Source organism: Apis cerana, linkage group LG15 (assembly GCF_029169275.1).
Source record: "Apis cerana isolate GH-2021 linkage group LG15, AcerK_1.0, whole genome shotgun sequence".
Taxonomy (NCBI): Eukaryota; Metazoa; Arthropoda; class Insecta; order Hymenoptera; family Apidae; genus Apis; species Apis cerana.
The window spans coordinates 3,900,033-3,923,508 of NC_083866.1; the positions used below are offsets into that span (position 1 = coordinate 3,900,033).

The 23,476-nt window shown below is 31.1% G+C and overlaps 1 protein-coding gene and 1 non-coding gene across 16 annotated transcripts in view; one reads left to right on the forward strand and one right to left on the reverse strand.

Moving 5' to 3' along the window:
• Positions 1-19: 19 nt before the first annotated feature.
• LOC107997974 (uncharacterized) lies at positions 20-16,180 on the reverse strand. 2 transcript variants are annotated; one of them, XR_009832842.1, is made up of 3 exons: positions 15,350-16,122; positions 1,108-14,885; positions 20-509 (listed from the first exon to the last, which is right to left on the reverse strand). It is a non-coding gene; the product is annotated as an uncharacterized LOC107997974 (transcript). The 2 variants fall into 2 exon arrangements; XR_009832841.1 differs by lacking the exon at positions 20-509 and having other exon boundaries at positions 2,451-14,885; positions 15,350-16,180.
• Positions 16,181-17,239: 1,059 nt separating this feature from the next.
• Positions 17,240-23,476, forward strand: part of LOC107997973 (E3 ubiquitin-protein ligase RNF38) — a 39,637-nt gene continuing 33,400 nt past the window's right edge. For 5 of the 14 annotated variants that reach the window (XR_009832845.1, XM_017056926.3, XM_062085624.1 and 2 more), the window contains exon 1: positions 17,245-17,596. Coding sequence is in view for 4 of the 14 variants with exons in the window: in XM_028666810.2 (XP_028522611.1) it covers positions 22,973-23,004 (32 nt within the window). In the remaining 10 variants the exon portion in view is untranslated. Of the gene's footprint in view, positions 17,597-21,109; positions 21,484-22,607; positions 23,005-23,476 lie in introns of those variants that run through there. The other 9 variants (XR_009832843.1, XM_062085619.1, XM_062085628.1 and 6 more) reach the window with 6 other exon arrangements.

Consider the following 23,476-nt stretch of genomic DNA (forward strand, 5'->3'; position numbering starts at 1 on the left):
AATATTTTATATATTTATATTTGAATACACATTTATTAATATCACAAGTTTTAAAATAATAATGATTAATTTTCTTTTGGGATCATAATATTATATTTTTAATTATTCGTTCATTTCATAGACATCATTTTATTATACAAATATTAAAATTCAAAAGAAATTAACGTAAGATACAATATGTACATAAATATATATAAATTTTAATCTGATTTACATCTTTTATTTAAAAACATAATTTTCAATATTTATCAATTTATCATTTTTTACATATAAATTCAAAATGTGTAAAAATATACAAGGAAATATATAAAGAAAAGAAAGAAAATAAATAACAGAGAAAATATAAAAAATATTTATTATAAAAAAAATATACTATTAAAAATTATTTAAAAAATTATAAAATTAATTGATTGAATAAATACTTCTTCGATTTTATAATATACTTCTTATTTCATCGAAAATATATAATACTTCCATCTTCTTAGTAAGAAAAATATACTGAAGTCACACTGAAAAATAGAACAAATATAAATAAATATCGTTATATCGAATTGTTATCATTTTTAATATTTTTATGAATAAATATTTTTTATTAATATTTCTATTTTTTATGTATAATAAAAAGATCATATTTATATATAATTAATCCTATAAGTTGTAATATGAAACAAATTGATATATTCATTTTATTTATTTATTAAATTTATTTATACCGTTTCATTTCGAAAATTATTTCGAGAATATTTGATATTTTTTTATAATTAAATATTTAAATTTTAAAAAATTAGAAAATTTTTCATTATATCATATTTTTTCATAAAATACATACAAAAATCAAATTTCATAAAACTTAACCTTTTTTTTTTTTTAGTTCTATTTTATAAAATATACAAAACATATAATATATAAAGAAATTATAAAACTCATTTACTTTTCTAATGAAACACATTTAAATTTTCTGAACGTCTATAACATTCTCTCATTTTTATGACTTTCTTTTCATACAGATACTTGTAAATACTATAAATATGTTAAATAATACTTTACCAAATATTATAATAAATGGGCAATTAACTTACAAATATTATACCAATTGAGTATACATACCCTATAACACAGCAGGAAAAAAGAATTCAACAATATCACAATGAAATGCAGAACAATGCATTAATAATTCAGGTACTTGAAATATTTGAGCTTGAAAAGTATTATTATACTTTGTAGAATCTTTTCCTGAAAAGAACTTTTAAAAATTAATTTAAGAATTAATTCAAAAATGAATAATTTTGTACTTTTGCCTTGAAAAAGATGATTTTAAATTTTTGTCCTGAAAAGGACAGATTTTATGCATGTTTAGTCCATCCGAGAAATTGCTACTCCATACAATGAGACATTTGCGGGCCCTGAGAAGGGCCCTAAAGAAAAAAAAGGATAGTAAAGTGAAAATGTGGACGGGATATGAGCAACATGTAAAATATAGTATAAGACAGGAACAGGGATAATATTATCATCAAAAAATGTTTACGAATAAAGCTGAATACTTTTTTGTGATATACATTTTCGGCCAGTAGTTTTCATTATTATGAAAAGGAAAGGATGGTGAAAGCGTAATATTAAGGAAAAAGAAATAAAAAAGAATAAGTAGAAAAAAGACAGGATGCCAAAAAACATTAAAAATTTTCTCTCGTTGCTCTATTTCTTCTTCTTCTTCTTCTTCTTTTAGTTTTTCCTTGAAAGGAGCAGATCCATTTACACGCTAGATGATTATGAAAAAAAACTTTAATTATGACGTGTTTATATACACGTATGTCTTTTGAAAAATGGTAAATGATGTACAATTATTGAAAAAATTTTCAGACGTTTGGTCAATTTCAATCAATTTTCTTTCTAACTTTCTGAATGTATTTCTTTTTCATTCAGTTCCTCGAAGGTTTTCGCACTTCTGCGTTTATTTCCATTAATATATGCCGTGACATACGATAGCAACGATGATAATAGTAAACATGTGCGTCCAGTGTTTATTCAATTTGAATTTTGCACACGTGACTCACATAAATTTTTTTTTAAGATTAAATCTCTTAGTCTGCTTCTTTCATTTTTTTTTCTTATGTACATACGTGTGTATATATGAATTATGTATGTATGTATGTGTATGCGCGTGTGTAGTAGTTGTGCTGTACTGAAATATTTTCCAATGAAGTCAAGTCTGATTTTTATTTCATGAATCGCCTCAAAAATTTGTTTTTATCATGCTACAAAAAAAGATCCTCGCAATCCTTGTTTTTATATATGAAAGAAGATTCAAGAATCTTCTTTTTTTTTTTCATCTGTTTTCTGCTCGATTCATCTTTGAGCTATCTCGGCGATTATTGCACACCAATATTTTTAAAGCCATATTTACTTTCTCTCCCAATATCATGTTTCCTTACTATTCCTAAATCCCTTTATTAAGCTTCTCCGTTGTTGATATTTTCTTATTTTTATTTTCAATCATCCTTCCCACTCGCGCTTTCTCACACACACCACACTCCACTGGTTTTATATATTGATTTTTTTTGGTGCTTTTTGTTTTCAAAAAGACATTTTTTCTGATGGTTTTTTAGAAATCCTCTCATCACATCCGCTCAAACCTCACTCAGAGGTTCTTATTTCTTCATTACCAATCATTCTCACTTTGAAAGACATTATATATTTCCTCCTTTACTCGCATTAAATCTTCCATTCCGCGGTGCTGCCATTTTACTCTGTTTCATCTTTTAATTTTATTATCGCCGACAATCGCTTCTTTGCATCTTTTTCGTGTTTCTTCATCTTCTTCTCCTCCTCCATTGGTCACGCGCTTATTATAATTTCTTCGAAAAAAACGCGTGTATACGTACTCGAATAACAGTACCAAAATTACGATATATAAACAATTACGCTTTAGGTACGACTTGGATATATCATTCTTCGCCATATTATATTTCTCCAAGTACTTGCTCTTTTTCTCAGTTACGTTCCTTTTCCGGAGGATCATCATCATCATCGCCGTTCAAGATAATCATCTCGCTACGCCACAGTTGTTCATCGCTCTAGCGACGGAAACTTCGAGAAGTTTCCTTTTTTTTTTTTTTTTTCAATAGAAGAAAAAACGGCAAAAAATAATTGTTCCTCTGTCGAACTTCGTATTGTGTGGACGATTATTAAATTATTTATTATATCATCGAAAAAATTTCGAGTCTTTTCCTTATTTACACGGGACCACATATTTCGTCCCGTCTATGTATAACTTCCATTTGATTTCTTCTTTTTTTACGAACCCACACACACAGTCCTAAGCCCACGTCGAACGCGCAAACACGAGACGATTGTTTCGCCAAGAAAACAACGGGATGCGCGTTGAAAGGTGGCCAATCGATAATCATAATCCATTCTCGTCGATCGCGCCATCGTTAGCTCTCCCGTTATCCCCTTGACTCGGTTCTTATTCTTCCTCGGTTCTTCTTGGTCCTCTCTTCATTTCCTCTATAGTTTGATTCCATTCGAAGAAATTAAAATTCGACGGGAATTGCGTCCAGTCGAAATTCTCTCTCCTCTTCGATATATGTATTGTACATATATCTTTAGTAAAAATAATTTATTGGTGAATAATGCACGCACAATTTAATATGATCTCGAAAGATCATTTTGTTATGAACCGGAATGTACATACTTATGTTTTCTCGGTATACGTATTTCTTTTTTTTTATTTTTTTTTATTTTTTTTTTTTATTATTATTTTTTTTTTTAATATGAAAGTGACCAAGTTAGTCTATCTCTTCGGAATGATAAAGAAATCTCGTTCTTGCGCGTAACGACAGCATCCATTGTCTTGTTTTTCGTTGCCACCCTTCTTCATTCTTATTTCCTCTTCTTCCTCTTCTTCGCTTTTCTTTACAAACTTGAAGCCGCAGAAAGATCTATATATCGATCGAACAGTTTCATAGGATAACTCGAAACGTGCGTTTGAAAATGCATAGCAGCCACACACTGTATCCCAAAATGGAACTTCTTTTTCTTCATCTCATCGATCAGTCATCGATTCTTTTTTTTTTTTTTTTTACATAACAAAATATTTTTCTCTTTCGCGAGCTCACCACGGCTCGTGAAAATGAATTTCGATTCACGCATTATGTACAATTGTTCGCGAATCTGTTCTTGTTTTTTTTTTCTTTCTTTCTTTCTTTCGCTTAGACCCGCTTTTTATCGATTGATCCTCCTCAAGAAAAAAAAAAATGTTGCACTCAAAACGGGCACCCTTAATATGATATTTTATAATACATTATTTCTTATGTATGCGCTCGAGTCGAACCTTAAACGTACTGCTTTTGCGTTTTTTTACGTACAATTATAGATATACATTATATAACTCTATTCTTATATACCCTAAAACTTGACAGCAAATTGCATCATGTCCGCGACGGAGTTTTATCAAAGAGACGCAAAAAGGAAAACGATAATCGCATCGTTTCCTGGGATCACATCGTCATCTTTAATATTTAATCCTTCAATCATTCCACGATACAGCTCTTATCTTTCTCCTCGTTTCTCTCACCGTTTTCATTGCAAATATCGCGTTTTAGTAAACCTTAATTACATCTATATAATTTACTGCCTAACGGTAAACTCGTCGCCTCTATTTCGTTGGGACAGAACAAAAGTTCTGTCATTCTGTATTTTTTTTTGTTTTTTGTATAACTTTATCGGATTCGCGAAGCCTATACTTTCGAAGACAATAGGATTATCGATAGTCTTGACTTTTTCTTTTTCTTCCTTTTTTTTCATTGTTTTGAATTGTGCTAATTTACTTTACTTATAACTTCTTAATCTTTTGCTTTTTTTTTTTTTTTTGGATCCAGTCGAAACAAGCTTTCACAATGTTGTTGTTATTAAAGAGGATAATATTAGCAAAAAACAATACGAAAATTATGTTTTAATAAATGTACAAAATGAAAGACCTATTGATTCTGAAGTATAAGCTTCTTCGAATAGATAGTGCCCTTCGGTGCACTATAAGTCTACCTCGTTCGTTTTTGCATTTTTTTATTTCTAAATCATCGTTCGTTTTAAAGCAGACCAAAGTTTCGCGGAACAATGCTCTGTACAGCGATGCTTGATGATGTAAAAATATAAGCTTATAAAATGGAAAAAAAAAAAGAAATAACAAAAGTAAGAGAAACCATTCGAAGATGAAATGCCACGTGGTTTGTAGGACAGATAGACGGAGGAGAAACATCTGCGCGTGACAGGAAAGTCATTTTCTTAAGACCATTTCGATATAAATATATATCTAATTTACAATTTTTTCCGATCCGAAGTACTAGTCTCCAAAATTTTTAAATAAAAATTAAAATAGTCAATCTATCATCCTTCCTTTAAAATCTTTATTCACTTGTAAATTTTATTCGGAAGGTACTAATAGAGAGACTAATATATATAATTTGTACAATTATATGATATGTACAGCTGAGTAAAACTCAGATATAAAAGCAATTCTCATTATATTAAATTATAATTTGCACTTAAATTTGATTTTTATGATGTACTAAAATTATATTTATCATAGATAAAATTATGAAATTTATAAAATAAAAATATACAGTCAATTGATCAAACAGCATGAAATTATATATAATACGCATTTACTTAATTCGTTTCTACATAGTTAAAATTTACTGCTAATTATATTATTGACCTGTATAGTATGGAAACTAGGTCTACGGATCAAGATGGCAGCGCCGCGTCTTTCACTACTGGCCGATTAAAAGTGGAATGAACATCTGGCAGCGCGGATAATTTAGTAATTGACTCAAAATACAAGCGTCGTGTATTCACATTTTTGCGTGAAAAATAGAAAATTTCTATCTTGCAGAATTTCAAATTTACCGCGCAAACATTACTCTCCGCGGTGAGCCTTGAAACAAAAAGGAGAAGAAAAAAACTAAAGTTATTTCGCACAACGATTACACGTAGGAAAAATTATTGTCACGCACGTGCGAGCGATGGCACAATCTCTTTTCGTTCATAACTTCTTTGTCAAGCAACACACGCACGCACACATTTTTAAACGCCATCGATCGTGTGTTGTTTTGCTTTTCTTTTATTATTGATCGTGCAATGGTGCATAAACCGCTCTGCACATGCGAGAAATCGAGAAGTCAAACGGACACGTTTTTTCCGAGTTTATTCATCTTTCATTTAATTTACTTTTGGTTTGCGAATTTTGTTCGAACGATCGTAAAAATAAACGATCTTCATTTTAATTATCTTCTGGATAAAACGCGTCCATTTTCTTTCTTTTTCAAGAGCGAAGGGATTCTCCCTCCGACCGTATATATTTAATATATATATATATATATATTTAAGTTTATTTTCTCTCTTTCTCTCTCTCTCTTTCTCTCCCTCTCTCTTTCCCTCTTACACACACACACACACACACACACACCACACATACGTGCACGCACGCTTAATCTCACAACTTTTCTTTTGGCACGCTCGCATACATACATACATACATACATACATATTCGCATTCTTACTTCCTTTCGCAATCACCAACGCATACATACTTTCTGGAGACACTCTCAAGATATATATCAAGGTACATGGTCGAATCTCGATTCGCTAAAATAGTCAGTGCGTTTTTTTTTTTTTTTTTTTACGTACCGCAATTGCGGTCAATCCATTTCCCCTACATTTTATAATTTAGCCGCACATCAGATTGACACGGATACTTGTTTTATTATAATATGTAAAATTTTTGTGCAATTCATTTGATGTCCCTGTTTTCTTTTTTTTTTTATACCATATTTTTACGAGCTCTATGATTAATCTTCCGTCAAATTAATCCCATTTAATAAAAAACAAAAAAAAAAAAACAAAATGATATTGTATTTTTTATGGTCGCGCATCGCGCTGGTGTACGGCTGGACTTTCACGAGCAGCAGCAGGAAGAAGGATAAAAAATATTGTCATCGACAGGCTCGTCAGAGATGCGTTATGGAATTTACAAGTAAACAATCAATAGATCACGAGAAACTTCTCCTTGCTACCGTAGGTAAAAATCGTACTTTCCTTAACAATGGTCTAGCCCTTCGAAAATGTCTTTTTTTTTATCGTTCGATATATAAATGTGTGTGTATCGTAGAACCACGCAGAAAACAAACTTTCGGTCTTCTTTTATTTTATATATTATTATTAGTGATCTTGAAGAAAATGTCGCCTCGAATTTGAAACGATTCGATTCGAACGCAAAGCGACACTTGTTATATTAATACTATAAATCGATTATTGAAGAGCGAGTGAAAATGGCGTCGAATTTCGCTGCATGATTCCATGACCACTAGATTTCCTTGGTATAGAAATAAAACACAAATAAAAGTTCCTTTCGCGAGAACAATTGAGATCAAAGCATGTGCCTCGAATTTTGACGATTGTTTCGACGAGAATTAAAGATATTTAAAATCAAATCTGAAATATACGAATCGAATACCACGTAAGAAATCTAAATGGAACAAAAAAGGAGGCACGATTGGATCAGAAAAAAAAATAACATCAATCTTTTACCGATTAAAATCGCGCTTTCTCACATTTGTTCTATCTTTTTAAAAAAAAACATTGATTGAGATATTTGATTTAAATATGTAATCGTAGACCATAGCGCTTAAAAAGACAGCTTCTTCCTCTTTTCTCTCTCTTTCTCCCTCTCTCTCTCTCTCTCTCTCTCTCTCCCTCCTTCTTTTCCTTTCTATCTTTGTTTCACTTCAGACCTTTCAACTTAATTCTAAATTTAAGGCTTAATTAATTAATCGACATAGTGTTTCGTGTGGCTGTGTTTTGTGTCCCTGTATAATGATCAGTGCTTCGTATGAAATTGATGAGCTGTTGATTTCCATTCTCTTGCATGAAAGATCAATTTAAAACGATATTATTACATATCGATAATATGATGTCGCGTTTCGAAGTTCCCTCGTGACAAAATACTTTTGAGGGCAAAACGATTCGAGACGCGACATAATTTCATTGTTTCATTTTTGTATTGTTTGACGTTGTCGTTCGAAGACGTTGGTTCTATTTTATTATATTTTTTCTATATATTTACTTCGATGCGAGTTTGATCCTCACATTTTTCCTTTCGATTCATTGTATTTAATCGCGAATTTTTTTTAAAAAGAACGTTTCGCCGGTATTCTTTCCCTAATGAAAAGTAGTACGGATATGCAAAAATTCGTATTGATTCTTTTTCTCTGCTCTTTAACACCACTTTTATACATGAGAGTTTGCCAAATGATAGTAAAGGAAAAAAAGAAAAAAGGCGTTAAAATCTGAATAAAAGAAATTTTTCGAAGTACGAACATAAAATTTCACCCTAAATCAAATATACTCAACCGATGTGAATAAATCGCTTACAAAACTAGAGTAAATTGTGAATTACGGAAATTAAGTAAATAGCAAGAGATTGATTTTTTTTTTCCTGATGTCATTAACCTAAAACTACACTTGTGATTTAAAAAAACGAAAAGAAAAAGAAAAAAAGAAAAAGAGCACATCACCATAAATGTAATTACAACTAAATAATAATAATAATAATAATAAAAAAAGAAAATATATATATATATGAAAAAAAAAAAAAAAAAAAAAAAGAAATGTAATGTTCTTCTAAGAAAAATAATTAATTATCCGTCTAATGAAATAAGTAATAAAGTGCATGTATTAATATATCCAAAAAAATGCGCGAAAGAACTTTCAATTAAAATTGGAAACTTCGTCATTTAATCGGAAAAAACGGAGCTTTGATCAAAAGAATCCGTACAAGTGCATTTTTTATATATCACTTAAGAATCTCAAAACGAATCAAACAGACGAGGAATTCCATCGATTTTTTGTGGAAGCTCCAAAGCTAATTTACAGATCGAAGAAAAAATAGAAATACATTTTCCGAATATAATGATGAATTAAAAATTTTTGTTCAAACAGATCAAAGAAACGAACAAACATAGCATTTCGACACGTTTCCTTTCTTTGCAATAATTATATATAATATATTCTCCTCGAATAATATTCCGTACAGCCCTATATTAGAATTACGCAAAATTAAAGTATAAACAGAATTATGATTTACGATTAACCATTTTTCGAAAGAGACCAGCAAAAGAAATTATTCAAAAGGTACGAAGATATACGTGTATAGATTGCAACAGGACATACAAGGGCACGTAGCCATTTTGTACGTGCACACATATGTCGCATGATGTTCGTCGACGGATGTATCACGGTGAATATGTAAACATGTAACTCCGCAGTCAATAATGCCGCATTCACAATGAACGTGTGATGCAAGACAAGTAGTAAATAGTCTATTTCTTATAAAGATCTTGTTCCTTTAATATTCGGTGGCTAAATTTTTTAATCTAACATAATATCACGATATATATATACACGTATATTAAATGAGTTTTATAGGAAATAGAAAAGATAATATTTCTTAATTTTTGTTGTTATAGGATCGATTTCTTTAATCTCTATTGTTGCAATTTAAATTATCTTTTGTCAGATTTGATCATGACAATTAATTAAAACTATCGTTATATTTTAAGAAACAAAAATAATGAAGTTGTAATATCTTAGACAATAAAATTATTAAGATATAAAATACTTAAAATATAAGATCGTAAAATGTTTAGCAAGAGTGCCATTTTTTGTTTTTTTGTTTTAGAAAATGGATCCGTGACACATCCATGAAGCATTCACGAGAATCTTAAATTTGTATTGATTATTTTTCGATTTTTCGTGTAACTCGCGACGAACGATTTTTGTACGTTACAATATCACAATAAATACCAATCGAGCATGGATCGTCTCGTATCATTCTTTTTGTTCTTTCTTGTTTTTCTGTCATTTCCACAAAAAAAAAAAATTAAAAGAAAAAAAATAAGAAAAAGACCTACTTCTTTTCATTTATGGCATACGCATTAAATTCGATCCACGGAAAATATTCGCGTAAACCGAAAACAGAAAGAAGTAATATCACGATATCTCGCGGTTTCTTCAACCGGAAACAACATTCAAAGATAAAATTTCCGCCTCCCGACCTCGATCCCATTTTTCGAAACGACCCAAGTTCTCGTTGGCTCTTATAATTAGAACTACTAGCTATATTTTCATCTTAAAGTCACGAAAGTGGATTACGACACACAAGATGGACGTACTCGAAAGAGTTCCTAAATAATATTAATGTCTGTGCTCTCTGTTATTTTATTATTTTTGTTTATTATTTGTGTTCCACTATCGCGCGCATACGTTGCTAATCACTAAGTTTTATGGATAATTAATAATACGTAGAAGTGCACGGGATTCAAATCCACGTTTTAAGAGACAAAGAAAAACATCCCCCTCCCTACCTTTTTCCTATTCACACAATATTTTTATGTTTCTTTCATGTTATCTAACGTCTCTCTCTCTCTCTCTCTCTCTCTCTCTCTCTCTCTCTCTCTCTCTCTCTCTCGCTCTCGCTCTCGCTCTCTCTCTCGCTCTCGCTTTCGCTCTCTCTGAAAAAAGACTGTATTATCTTCTATTTTATATATCATCGTACTTGAACGTTCCTTAAATTAGCCCATCTTATCGTTTAATCATATACATATAATATATAATATATATATGTGTGTATATATATATATATGTTGATCAGTTACCAATTAAAAATTAGTAGTACCTATAGGATCATCATCACAGCTAATTTCTTATCATTGTTTAAATTATCAATTGGTTGATTATTCATTATTTTGCAATTCGTGCCTTTTTTTATTTGCGTCACTTTTTATATGGATACCATTTTTTTGTTCCTTTCATATTTCCCTCTTTATCATAGAATACAATTTCTTTTCAATTACACGTTTTGTTCGTCTCAAAGATCATTTGAATCGAGCCTGGCAACCTTCAACTATTTTTTTTTTCATTTTTTTTTGTTTTTTATTTTTCACTTTTGCACATACTGACTATTTTTTGCATTTTTGCGAGACTCGAACAGGTAATTATGCATATTGCTGTACTTAGAGTTTCGAAATTTTTTAAGGTCCATGCTCTCGATCGGAACGGAACAAATGCCGTTGTCATCGAGATTAATTATTTTCTTTATGTATATAATATATATATATATATATTTATTTATATGTATATAATATATACATAATACACATCGTTCTTTTGCATTCTTCATATGTACATTAATTTTTTTTTTTTTACAGTACATTTACAAATGTTCGAAATTGCAACTTTCTTATTCTCCATTATTTACACAAATTCACAAACGATGCGCATCTGTGCGATAACCTTCGCATGCTCAAAATACTATCGATTCCAATCCCATCAATTTCCCACAGGACGGCAGTGTTTTTTTAATTCGTTTATTTCATGTCCGATGAGTCCTTTAAGAAAAAAACTCATAACGAACTTGACAAATTTTCATCCGAATCCTGGCACATATATATATGTACAATTAATATTAGGTTTAATATGATTTATACAAATATGATTCGAAAAATTAAAAAAAAAAAAAAAAAAAAAAAAAGAAAGAAAGAATAGAATTCCCTAACTTTTAAAGAGAGAGATCATTGTACTTTCTTCTTCGAAACAAGCCATCAAACAAACGGGAAATTTTTCCTTGAAAATTCTCTACAAAAATCACATTTAAGAAATCTTTGGAACTTATATATTGCATTTAAAAAAAATAATAATTTATGCGATGAAAACGATACACTTTCTGGATATAATCCTGCCCCATTCATTTCTTTCTATTTATCTATTCAATCGTAACAATTCCTTTTCCGACGAGAGCAGAAACTATTTAGCAAGGATTATAACGATCATCGATTATCTTCCGGTTCTTATCAATATTACACGTGTACTATCATTAGAAATAATTTTCTTCTATGAAATTCAGATGAGCGAAAATTGAAATTTAAGACTTTTGTAGCATCTTAAAAATATATGGTCTTAAGAATGAGTTGAAAAAAAATTAAACTGAAAACGTATTTATGAATTGAATTACAAAAGTAACAAAAATGAAGAAGAAAATATTTTTTTTTTCTCTTTTAACACCATTACCGCTTTTTTGGTTAACAGTTTTCTAAGCTGTTTTGTTTGGCGATGGTTATTAAAAAAGAGAAAAAAAAAAAAAAAGAAATCGAGATCCTGTTCAATGAGAACCGGTTAACTGAAAATCAATGAATTCTCGTCGATTTTACATCAAAATTTTTATCAACCATTCCACGGGTAATGCTGTCAGATGCTATAGATACGATTAAAAAATTTTTTGCCTTACAAGACTACAAAGATGGAGAAAGTAATTGAAAGTTCGAAATTGCACGTTTTAGTATTTTTCTTCCAGTCCTTCTCATTCTTACTCTCACTCTCACTCTCATTCTCTCACAAAGAATATACATATGTTCGGATATTTTTTTCTTCTTGAGATCTGCATATGCATACATCAAATCCAATTCCTAATTTATTGTAATAATTAAATAAAAAATTGTTAAAGAGAGAATGAAATCAATATAATTTAAAAAAAAGAGAAAAAAAAGAAAAGAAAAAAAAGGAAAAAGAAAGCAATATTTCCTATTAGAGAAAATAATATATTAGTTAAAACATCATTTTAAATAATTTGGTCAATCTATAATTAAATATTGTATTTAGAGAAAGAGAAAGAGAAAGAGAAAGAAAAAGAGAAAGAGAAAGAGAAAGAGAAAGAGAGAGAGAGAGAGAGAGAGAGAGAGAGAGAAGATAAACAGAAAAAGAAAATGCAAAAAAAAATTAAAAATTATTGTTATTATTTTTATAATATAACATATGCAATGTTAGAAAAAAAAAATTCATTACAACGATATAAAATCAGAAAAAATTTCATTTTTGAAATGTTTTCTTGGAACACATATATTTAGAATTGAACCAAAAAATTTTGTGAACTCACAATTTCATTCAATATCAAATAATTAAACATTATTCAATTCTAAAGATAAGTAAAATCACTTTATAATGAAATCCTAATGACAAGCCTCTAATTGGATTTCTTATATTAGATAAAAATTAAATTTGTCATTTATAGAGAATCTTCTAAAAATTTTGTTAATTTAAGCATTAATATTGCTTAATTATAAATTTTTTTGAGAGAAAAAAAAAGAAGAATAGTAAAATATCCATCATCATACGTATCAAATCATTTTCTTCATTATTCATTCATACAATCTTATCATTCTCTCATTCACGAATTTTCAAAAAAATTGATCCATCTGTATGCACACTGGAAACTCATCACTTAAATCTTATATAATGCTTTGCAGAATTATTGCAAAGCTGCAAAATTGAGGATATATCTTCAAGAACAAAAGAAGATAAATAAAAACCAAAAATTTTGTTATAATAGATTTTTCAAGGGTAATTTGATTTAAAGATTCACTGAACATGTGAATTCTACAAAACCTATTGCCATTGAAGACTTCTGAGCCTATTGAAGACTTAACTGAATCTGAGAGACAAGAAATTATATAAGAGTAATCATTAGTCAAAGTTATACTTAATTGATACTTAGGTTTATGCTAAAGAGCAGTAGATGAATATGTGTAATACTTAAAGTTTACCACTTATGATGTACATATAAAGTATCTTTTAATCAGAAAAAAGCAAGTAGTATATATCTGGTATAAAGATTTAAATAATTGTTTTGGAAAGAATTCCGGATTATAATTAATAAAGAATAAAACATATATACTGTCATAATCAACAGTGCTAAGATATAGCAATTTTGAGCTTAAAGAGAAAAAAAAAAAAAAAAAGAAAAAAAAGAAAAAAAAATATATAGCTATTGTTCCTAAAAATAGCTAATGCAGCTTTGCCTATGTCTTCGTACCATTTCGTCAAACAGATAATATAACAGTGTTTGTGTATTTGTGTATATGTATGCGTCTCTGCAAGTTAATCATATATAATAATAATCTAAAATACATACGTTTATATCTTCATAGACGGCGCATAATAGAATTGTTACAAGTTATTATATACTTGAATCATGGTTCACGGCAGACGCACCTGCGTCTTTCATATTCAATGTTTATGTTTTGTATAGTAGTTTAAAGAACGAATCGTAGTTTTTTTTCACGCAGCATCTGTACCATGAAACTGAAGACGCTGGTGCCCTGTTCTAATTGCAATATTACTTGTGTATCATTCTTAGAGATTGTGGTATCGCGCAGTTATAAACACTTCTGTTTTTTTTTTTGTTTGTTTCAAACGAACAGCTTGACATCACATACAAGAAAAAAAAATACATCCTTAAATCCAAGAGGGGGGACGATAATATCGTACCTGTCTCTTTGTTTTTAGGAGCTGGTAACCGTTTTTAGCGGTCTGTTGGTCTTTATGTATCAGGCTTGGACGTTTAACATCATCTTCAGATGATTTGAAATATCGCAAATCCTGTCGGATTGCTGACAACTGCTCATCAGTCTCGTAGTCCAATGGCTCGGTGGTTTCGGAAGGCTCGCAGGAGATGGCGGTTCAGAAAACTTTGCACCCGCATAAAAACTGTTTGTTGGACTGCCGCGCGGACTATATTCATACCGCAACGGTGAATTTCTCGAACCTTTTGAAGAACCGTGTGGGCTGCAGCTTAATCTGCCGGTTGAACTTCTGCCATGAGATCTCCCACTCATGTGGACATACGCCGGCTGTTTGAGTGTAATTATCGAACGGTGATGATGTCGATCAATGCCGACATTTGGCGAACCCTGCCGGTCTACCTTGTTTTTCAATTTCGGTACCGAATTCGTCATGGCTTTATAATAATTTCGTATCACTCATAAAGTCAACCAACCCGTCTGAAAAAATGAATTGTTTCTTAATCTTATCATTCAAACAAATAATTAATTAAATTGAAAATTGTCAAAGTCAATCAATAGTTTCCATCAATATGCAATAGTTCAAAACAAAAAAATGAAATATTTAATTTCATTTTTAACTCAATTTGCTATGTCATTAATAATATCAGAATGTCGTTACCAAATAATAATAAATATTTTTTTTATCACGTTAAACTAATCAGTAAATTTAATACATAAATTTGACCTCAAACAAGTCGATAAAAATAACAATATTTAACGCGAGAAATTTCAAAAATCAATTTCATTATTTTCACATAATATAACGTTTAAAATAATATATTTATGAAAAAAAAAATAAAGAAAGAAAAAAACAAAAACAAAACTTCATTCTATATTATATCGAAATTAAGCAAATATAGAAGGAGGGGAGGAATCAATTTTTAACCTGTCGAAAATCTTACCGTATAATGTCCGCGGGTCACTTTCCAAAGATGCAACGAAGTTTTTGACGATGTTTGTATTCAATGAATTTTCTAACTGCGCAATAATCTCGGGATCCAGGGCAAAAGGGTAGGGGGAACGCGGAGGAATAAACTTGGTGGGGTATCCTACGAACCTCCTATGAGCGCAATGCTACCTCGTCTCGCTTTTTTTGAGTTCTCTCGCAGTCCTCCCTATTCGTGTTTTTTGCAATTTTGACCACATTCGGTGACCGTTGGTCACCTCTACTTACACTCTTTTTTCTCACCGAATAAAATCACACACGTCGGTCCGAATTCTCTCACTTTCCTTTCAACGTAGCTGGAGAGGCACAAGATGGCGGACACGAGTTGTTTGTTTTCGCTGCTCCACACGGATTTTTCACAATATATCACCGTTCGACAGCGAAACTATATGTATTCGTACCCTCGCAACACGCACGCGCGTGTACATATATGTCCGTAAAACGTGAAATTAACTTTATAGCAATATCTCGTACGTGTCTGTATATGTACGCGCACTAAACGATGTTCATTCTATTTTAAAAACTGATATTATTATCCGTCAAGCAGCGCCCGTCAATTTCTGCCTCTTCATGCGATTTTTCCTCTCACTTTAAGCTCTCTTTCGCCACTACGCCAACTCACATAACACTCGCTGAAACCAGATACTGCGATCGAACTCGTAAACTACGTGCTCGTAAGCACGACGCTCCTTCGAATCTGTCTCTTGTCTTTGTGAAGACACAATCCAAACTTAAGGATATGAATATCCCCCACCAGTCAATCTAAACCAATATTTCATAGCATCACTGATCACATGATCTTTGCCATCCAATCACGTTGAATCTCTTTCGGGTATCTTCGGCTTTTTTCGAGCAATTTATTAAATTTGCTTTAAAATCTTTATAAAATTAAAATTTAGAAATTTTTTATATATTAAAAATATTAATTATTTTTTTACAATTAAATATCATAATTTTTTCTCATATTTTATAATAAAATAATTGAATAAACTAATGTTGTGTATAACGATCGGAACGTAGAACGTCCTGATTGGTTGAATAATGAAGTGACGACATCTTGTGATTACAGAATTTAAGGAAAGATTTTACATCCTTATTGTTTTTTCCTTCGTTTATCAAATCATTTATGAAAGATAAAAGATTATAAAAATTTGTTTAAATGTTTTAAAAAATCTTTAAAGATGAAAGAAAATATATATAATAAAATGGATAATAATGGTGAGGTCAAGAACTACTATTTCAGATGATTTCTTCATAACTTGATTCAATTCAGAATTTTTATTTACTTTTATTTTAATAACTATAATAGATTAAAATTATATTAAGAAATTGACAAAATTTAAATGATTTTATATATATGATTTTGATATATATATATATATAATCTTAAAAAATAAAAAATAAATATAGCTTATGAAAATCTATTTAAAATAACTTGTACGTATTTATAATATACTACATGATATGATGCAAAAATTGAAAAAGTATGGGAAAAAACAATCAATTCGCCATTCTTTCATCATGAAGGCCTTTATGAACTTACAAAATATGTATACGTATATAAATAGTGTACATTGATGATATGCTTACACAAAATAAACGGAGAGAGATAAATATATTTTTATTTTTAAATGCAACATTAATATATTTCTAGCATAATTTATATATTATTAAATAATTTCAAAAAGAAAGATGATATTAAATATAATGAAAAAAAGTTTTTTATAAAAATATATGTATTATTTAAAGAAATTATGCTTTTCGTTTGTTAAGTCTTTTCTCCATCGATATTGGTGGAAAATAATATGGCTATTTCAAAGCAAGCAAGTGGTGCCACCATTAACTTACGGTGAAATAAACGAAGTTTGTGAAAGCATTTGACGTCAGTGATCAAGAACGCTGATAATTTTACGACGCAGATATCGCTACGCGGAATATCAAAAAATATTTTTAGTGATTTAGAAAAAAGATTGATTAAACATATGAACGCACTTAGTGGTTTATGGTTTAAAATACGACCTAGAGAATATCAGTAGGCCCATAATGGGCGGGGTCGTGGCTTGGGTCGAGTGAGAGACATGGAGCGACCTCAGTGTTCTCAGTGGTGAGCTGCACGGCCATCGCCGACCGTCGGTTTCGCCTAGCGCAACCAACGTATTCTACTATGACATCGTTCTGAAATCCCAGATTATCCCAGTAAAAGGTAGGAGTTTTCCCTCCGAAATTTGGATGCGCGCTGTCTCTCTCTCTCTATTTCTCTCGCTCGCTCAACCTTGTTTTTATTTCATCCCTTGACGGTGTGCTGTTCTCCGACATTTCCCATCGCTTTTCGTAGATTTCTCAAATGCGTTTCTCTGATGATTGAATTTTTTTCTTTCTCTTGAAAAAGTTTCCTGTAGCATCCCACCATGATATCCTACCCATAGATATACCTTGTGTTGTCCTTTCCTTGTTTCCCACTATTCAATATACGCATTTGTCCAGCGTTCTTTGTTCGCTCGGTTTCATATTTGGCTTTTATTGTGGTATACCATCTTCAATTTTTGATAAGTATCCTTTGTAAACAGAGGATGCACACAAAGCGTGGAAACATGTCCCTTATGTGCACAATAAATGATAATTAATATACATACATATACATAATTATACATATAATTATATATTACTGTACATATATGATTGCACTGACATGCACCTGTGATATAGATTTTTTTTATCTCTGTCCCATACGTTCTCCCTTTTATCCACTTTCTTTTTCCTTTATCTTATTCATATTCAGATATGTATATTTATTACATGTACATGTATATGTACGAACACACGTACGTATATGTGTACACATGGGACGCAAGTTTGTTTGGATATGTAGGAGTACATTTGCGTACGTTACTTATATGAAAGTACATGTACGTAGCAAAAGCTTTCTTCTTAAATTTCTTAAAATAGGCTTTGCTATTTCGTTGTATTTGTGAAATATAGACGCGATACATTGTACTTTATACGTACCTTTATTGCCAACATAATAAATTCAAATCAAAAAGTGACAGGCGCATCATTGAAAATGGAGAACGTACAAAAATGAAATATTTCTTATTGCATCCATTTATAGTTACAAATTTTTATGATTATCACTGATTTTTAATAAGAAACTACCTATCCTTTGAATTTAAACGCATGTGACATGCAATCGATTATATGCTTAGTTTACATGTATATATCAAGCAACACTAGTTTTCTATATATACATAGTTGATAGTAAAACTTTGTAGTTTCAAATATGCGTATGTATAATAAAATAATAATACGTTTAATGATAAGAATATCTAATAATAATAAAATTATTTTTAATATATTTTTTTTAAATTAATACTTCATAATAATTATTAATCGAAATTATAACCTATATTTGTATATACATGATAAAAATGCAGAACTAATTTATTTATAAGAATAAAAAGGTTTGATTAAGAAACAAATATGAAGAAACATGTATGAATAATTAATTTTTATTTTAATAGTATAAAAAAATTATATAAAATTATTATATAAAATTATATACATAGTTAAATTAAATTTTCATTTCATTTCTGATTGTATAAAAGTTATAAACAATTGCTTACTTTCTTATTATTTCAGGAAATTTATGTTATCATGAATATATAAAATTTTTCATATTCCTTCCATGAAATCTTGTTCATACATAAAATCTAATATCTTATGATATAAATTGAAATTTATTATATATAATTGTTTCATTTTTAATACCAATTTGTAAAATGTGAAATAATATTATATATAAATGTATAAATGTGTCTAACATTCATTTATTATTTTATTTTATATATATATATATATATATATATATATATATATATATATTGAAATAAATACTAATCTATTAACAATTATTTTATATGTTATAGTCTATAAAAGTTATTATATAGCACATTTAAAACATCATGAAAAGAGTAATAATTTAGTCATATGATTTTTTATGTTTAATTTCTATAATATATATAATATACAAAATAATGTGCAATATATATAATATATTTAATATATGTAATATGTATAATATAATATAATATAAAATTTACTGTATCAAAGAAACATCATCTGTTGTAATTTCATAACTATCTCAATGACTTTTAAATATCGGATAAAAATTATGTGAAAAATAAACTTTCATTAATAAAAGAAAATTTAAATAAAAACTTATAAAAATTTCATAATGAATATTCCTTTAAAAATATATTATGAAATATTACAGATAGAATTACATTAAATATGTTAAAAAAGATAGTTTAAAGAGTTTAAAGAAAATATATATATAACAATTATAATTGAAATTAGAGGAAACTAATTAAACTCTAATCAATTTTTGAATATTTGTTCTCATTTGCTGTATTTATCATATGTGGAATAATTTCTGAATTATCAATTCTTATACAATTGACATGAATAGAGATTCGATTTCATCAGGATGAAAAACTCGGATTTCACGAAGACAGGGCGGACCCGCAGCATGGGAACAGTATCGACGATAACATGGCATTAGGGCCACGGCGTTCTCTCAGGTTCTCGTGTCAACACATTCTCGACGCCCACGATGAATGACGCATGCGCCCTAAACGTCTGAGTCGCTCTTCTTCCGTTCCTTTCTGGCATTCGTTCGTATTCTTTCTCGCTGATTCATTTGCTCGTTCTTTCGGTTCTCCTCACAACGTACACACAAAGACTCCCATCTATTCCTTGGATACGCCCCTGGCTTTTGTATGAACACTTCTCCTCTCGCTACTACTTTCATCGGCTCGAAATTTCTAATTTGCCGAGGGTGCATAGACAATGCAGATTGTTAGAATAATTTCTGACTTTAGAAGATTCTTCGATGATGGTTGATAAAGGTATAGAAACAAAAATTATACATGAATCTAATATTCTACATAGCCCCTATTTCGTCCCTTCGATATGTACGCCCCTAGGAGGCGCGTAAACCTAATCGTTCTTCCCCCTCCAATCAGTTGAACGTAGTCGAGTCCCCTCCTTTTCCGCTCCCACTGCACACACCAATTTTCCAATTGATAAGGGTGCACAGTTGATACAGACTAACCCTATCTCTCCATCCTCTCTTTCACTGTCAGTCTCTCTTTATTTCTCTTCTGGCTCCCACTCTTCGTTGCTTCGTTGTAAAGTTAACATTGCTGCGATAACGTTGGTTTATTTTTTGAAAACATTCACGCAGTTAGCATTCGTGCAATTCATTTCCATATGAAGAGAAAGACAGAGACAAAGAGAGAGAGAGAGAGAGAGAGAGAGAGAGAGAGAGAGAGAGAGAGAGACGAAAATTTTTTCACAAATAACATAAGAATTAAAACAGCAAATTTAAAAAATAACTTTTTTTTATTGGAAAACTAATGACATGAAAATTCAAATCGGATAAGGAATGGAGATCTGAATAAAAGCAGGAGGGGAAACTTGTTCCTAGCAAGCAAGCAAGCAAGCTGTATGTTACGTAAAATTAACAATCATATTCCGAAACTCACTTTCCCGTCTGGGATTTCGGGAGAGGGAAGTTGATGGCATGAGAATGTTACGAGGTAACGCTAGGTAGTCCGACACAGAGCCAGTAGTACCCTGGCCGCACAATGCTATCCTTTAACGGAGAAATGATTTTTTCTACAGATCAAAAGTCGTACAATGTGCAATTTCTTTCCAGCTAGTTATTTCGTTTCGTATTGTGTCATGAGAGACAGATCTCTCGGCTAACTTATAAAATACTTATGTAGAATAAGTTGAGCTTTGACTCGGTGCGTGACGCGTATGACAGCTGTAGCGCGATGTTGCCACGTGTTGACTTTGGCTTAACCTAAGCGACCAACTTGCTGGCCAAGCATGTGCATTCTGATTATCTTACATTCGAGTATTGTTATAATATATAACCGTTATACTACTGGCAAATGAGAATTCACTTTAAAGACAAGGTGAAGATTGAAGATTGCATAGCGAAAACATAGCGCAACTTCGTCGATATTGTGCAAGCATGTGATCGTGCGATCAGAGTACAATGATCAAATTCGTATATCATATACGGTACGTTTCATTCGTTTTTTTTATGTTTTACATTATTCATACATCTTGTATTGTCAAAAACTATCAATTTAAAATTTTATTTTTTTTATAATAATTTCCAATTCAAATTCTTTGTATTTATTATTTCCAATGGTTGACTTGAAAGGCTTTCCGCTTATATGAGTGACCAGTATTCGTGTTTCACGGATATCCAACCTCATGGAAAATGTTCGTTCATGTTCAAGTACTAGAACTTTGGTGTGTTTACTTATATGCTCAGGGCTGTGCCAGCGGGGACCCAGCATGATCTTCAAGAACTGCGTGGGTGCGGCCTTTCCCTGGTCTCGAAAGAAGGGGGACCGGATTCTCCTTCCTTTTCTCTCTCTCTCTTGTTCACTTGCTTGCTCAGTAGGTCCTACCTTTTTTTTTATTTGAAGGTCCCTTCATGCTCGCGGCTTTAGCATCAGCACTCCCTCGCTTTAGGGTCGTCCCTATCTTCCTTCCTCTCGGCTACCCTTCGCGATATTAAACCCTGTAGGACCCAGGGATGTACGGATACAGTGTGATTCCATCTAATATCGATGAAAATAATTTATTCTTTTTTTTTTTTTTAAACAATTTGATAGTTACATTTTTGATCAAAATGAACAAAATGCAAATGATATGTAATGATTCTATTCAATCTACTTACTTACTAATACAGACGCTATACAGGTTTTACATTTAATGTCGATCGATAGTATCATTATGTACGTGAGTGTGCATGGGTTACGTGGTATGAAATTCGCAATTCAAAGCATATTGCGCTCTTTTCCATCGAATGGGAAAAGTAACTCGTTAGCTAGATACAATAGTCAAGCTGTTTCATATCTTCATTGATTCCTATTGATTTTAATTGCATGTAGACAACCTTACGAAAATTTCTTTTCAGAAATATGACTAATATTTATTAAGATATCGCTATCATTAATTACAACTTATCTATTGCAAATAATATAATTGTTTTAATTTTTAATTTTCTGGTATTCCGTTTGCTCCAATAATATTCCAGGATAATTTTTTTATTAGTATTTAGCATGATCTTCTTTATGTGTAAATAGTTAAAAATAAAGAAAAAAGCTAAAATCTTATCGATTCCTCGACAGAGAACACGTATCGACCGTATCACAGTAAAGCGAAAATACAGGGCCCCATCTTTGTGGCGTACACCTATGCGACGGGTCTCTCCCACTACTGTCTCTTCTTCCCACTACGCGGCTACCTCCCCTTCCAGTCTAGTGAGCCGCGTTTCGTCTCAGTCTGTCGCGCGCCACCAACGGGTGAGGTTGTATGTTTCGTATATGTCGCGTGCGGTGATGATTGCTTAACGTACGCGCGAGTGTGTTTAGTGCGCGCGTGCGTGCATACATGCGTGTGCCTTTTACGGTGTCACAGTGTATACGTGCGTCTGATACTATCATTGTGGCCTCTGCTTTCAACCGCTCACAAACAGCAACGGTGACATTCAAGCATGACAGCGACGCGGGAGTGTTACCCTATACGGTAGGAAAAATTTCCTTCACCGTTTTTCACCCGATTAATACTGATTATAGCTTCGATATACATCTTAATAGAAAAATATAAATCTTGGAAAAGTTTCTATTAGATATGTACTCGCATACGCTCCGAAACAATACTTGTCCATAAATATTTTGTCTGAATCGATACGCCCTCCGGCGGGCATTTCGTATCTCGTAGAACACCGGAAATGTTTTTTCTCTACACACGACTTGCAAGTGATTTACTGAATATTATATATAGCTAGTTTTTAATCTGATAGATACTGTAAGTACTGTCAGATTACCTTTTCCTTTTCTTCGGTTATCTGTTTGATCGTTTCGCTCGATTCTTTCTCGCTACGTCAATGCTTCTCTAGCAACTCATGCTCGTTACGCGTTCAAAGTGAGCAAACGAGGACTTTAATAAGGAAAATCGTGCAGTTACTATCTTCCGTATGAGTGTGTGAAACATATAT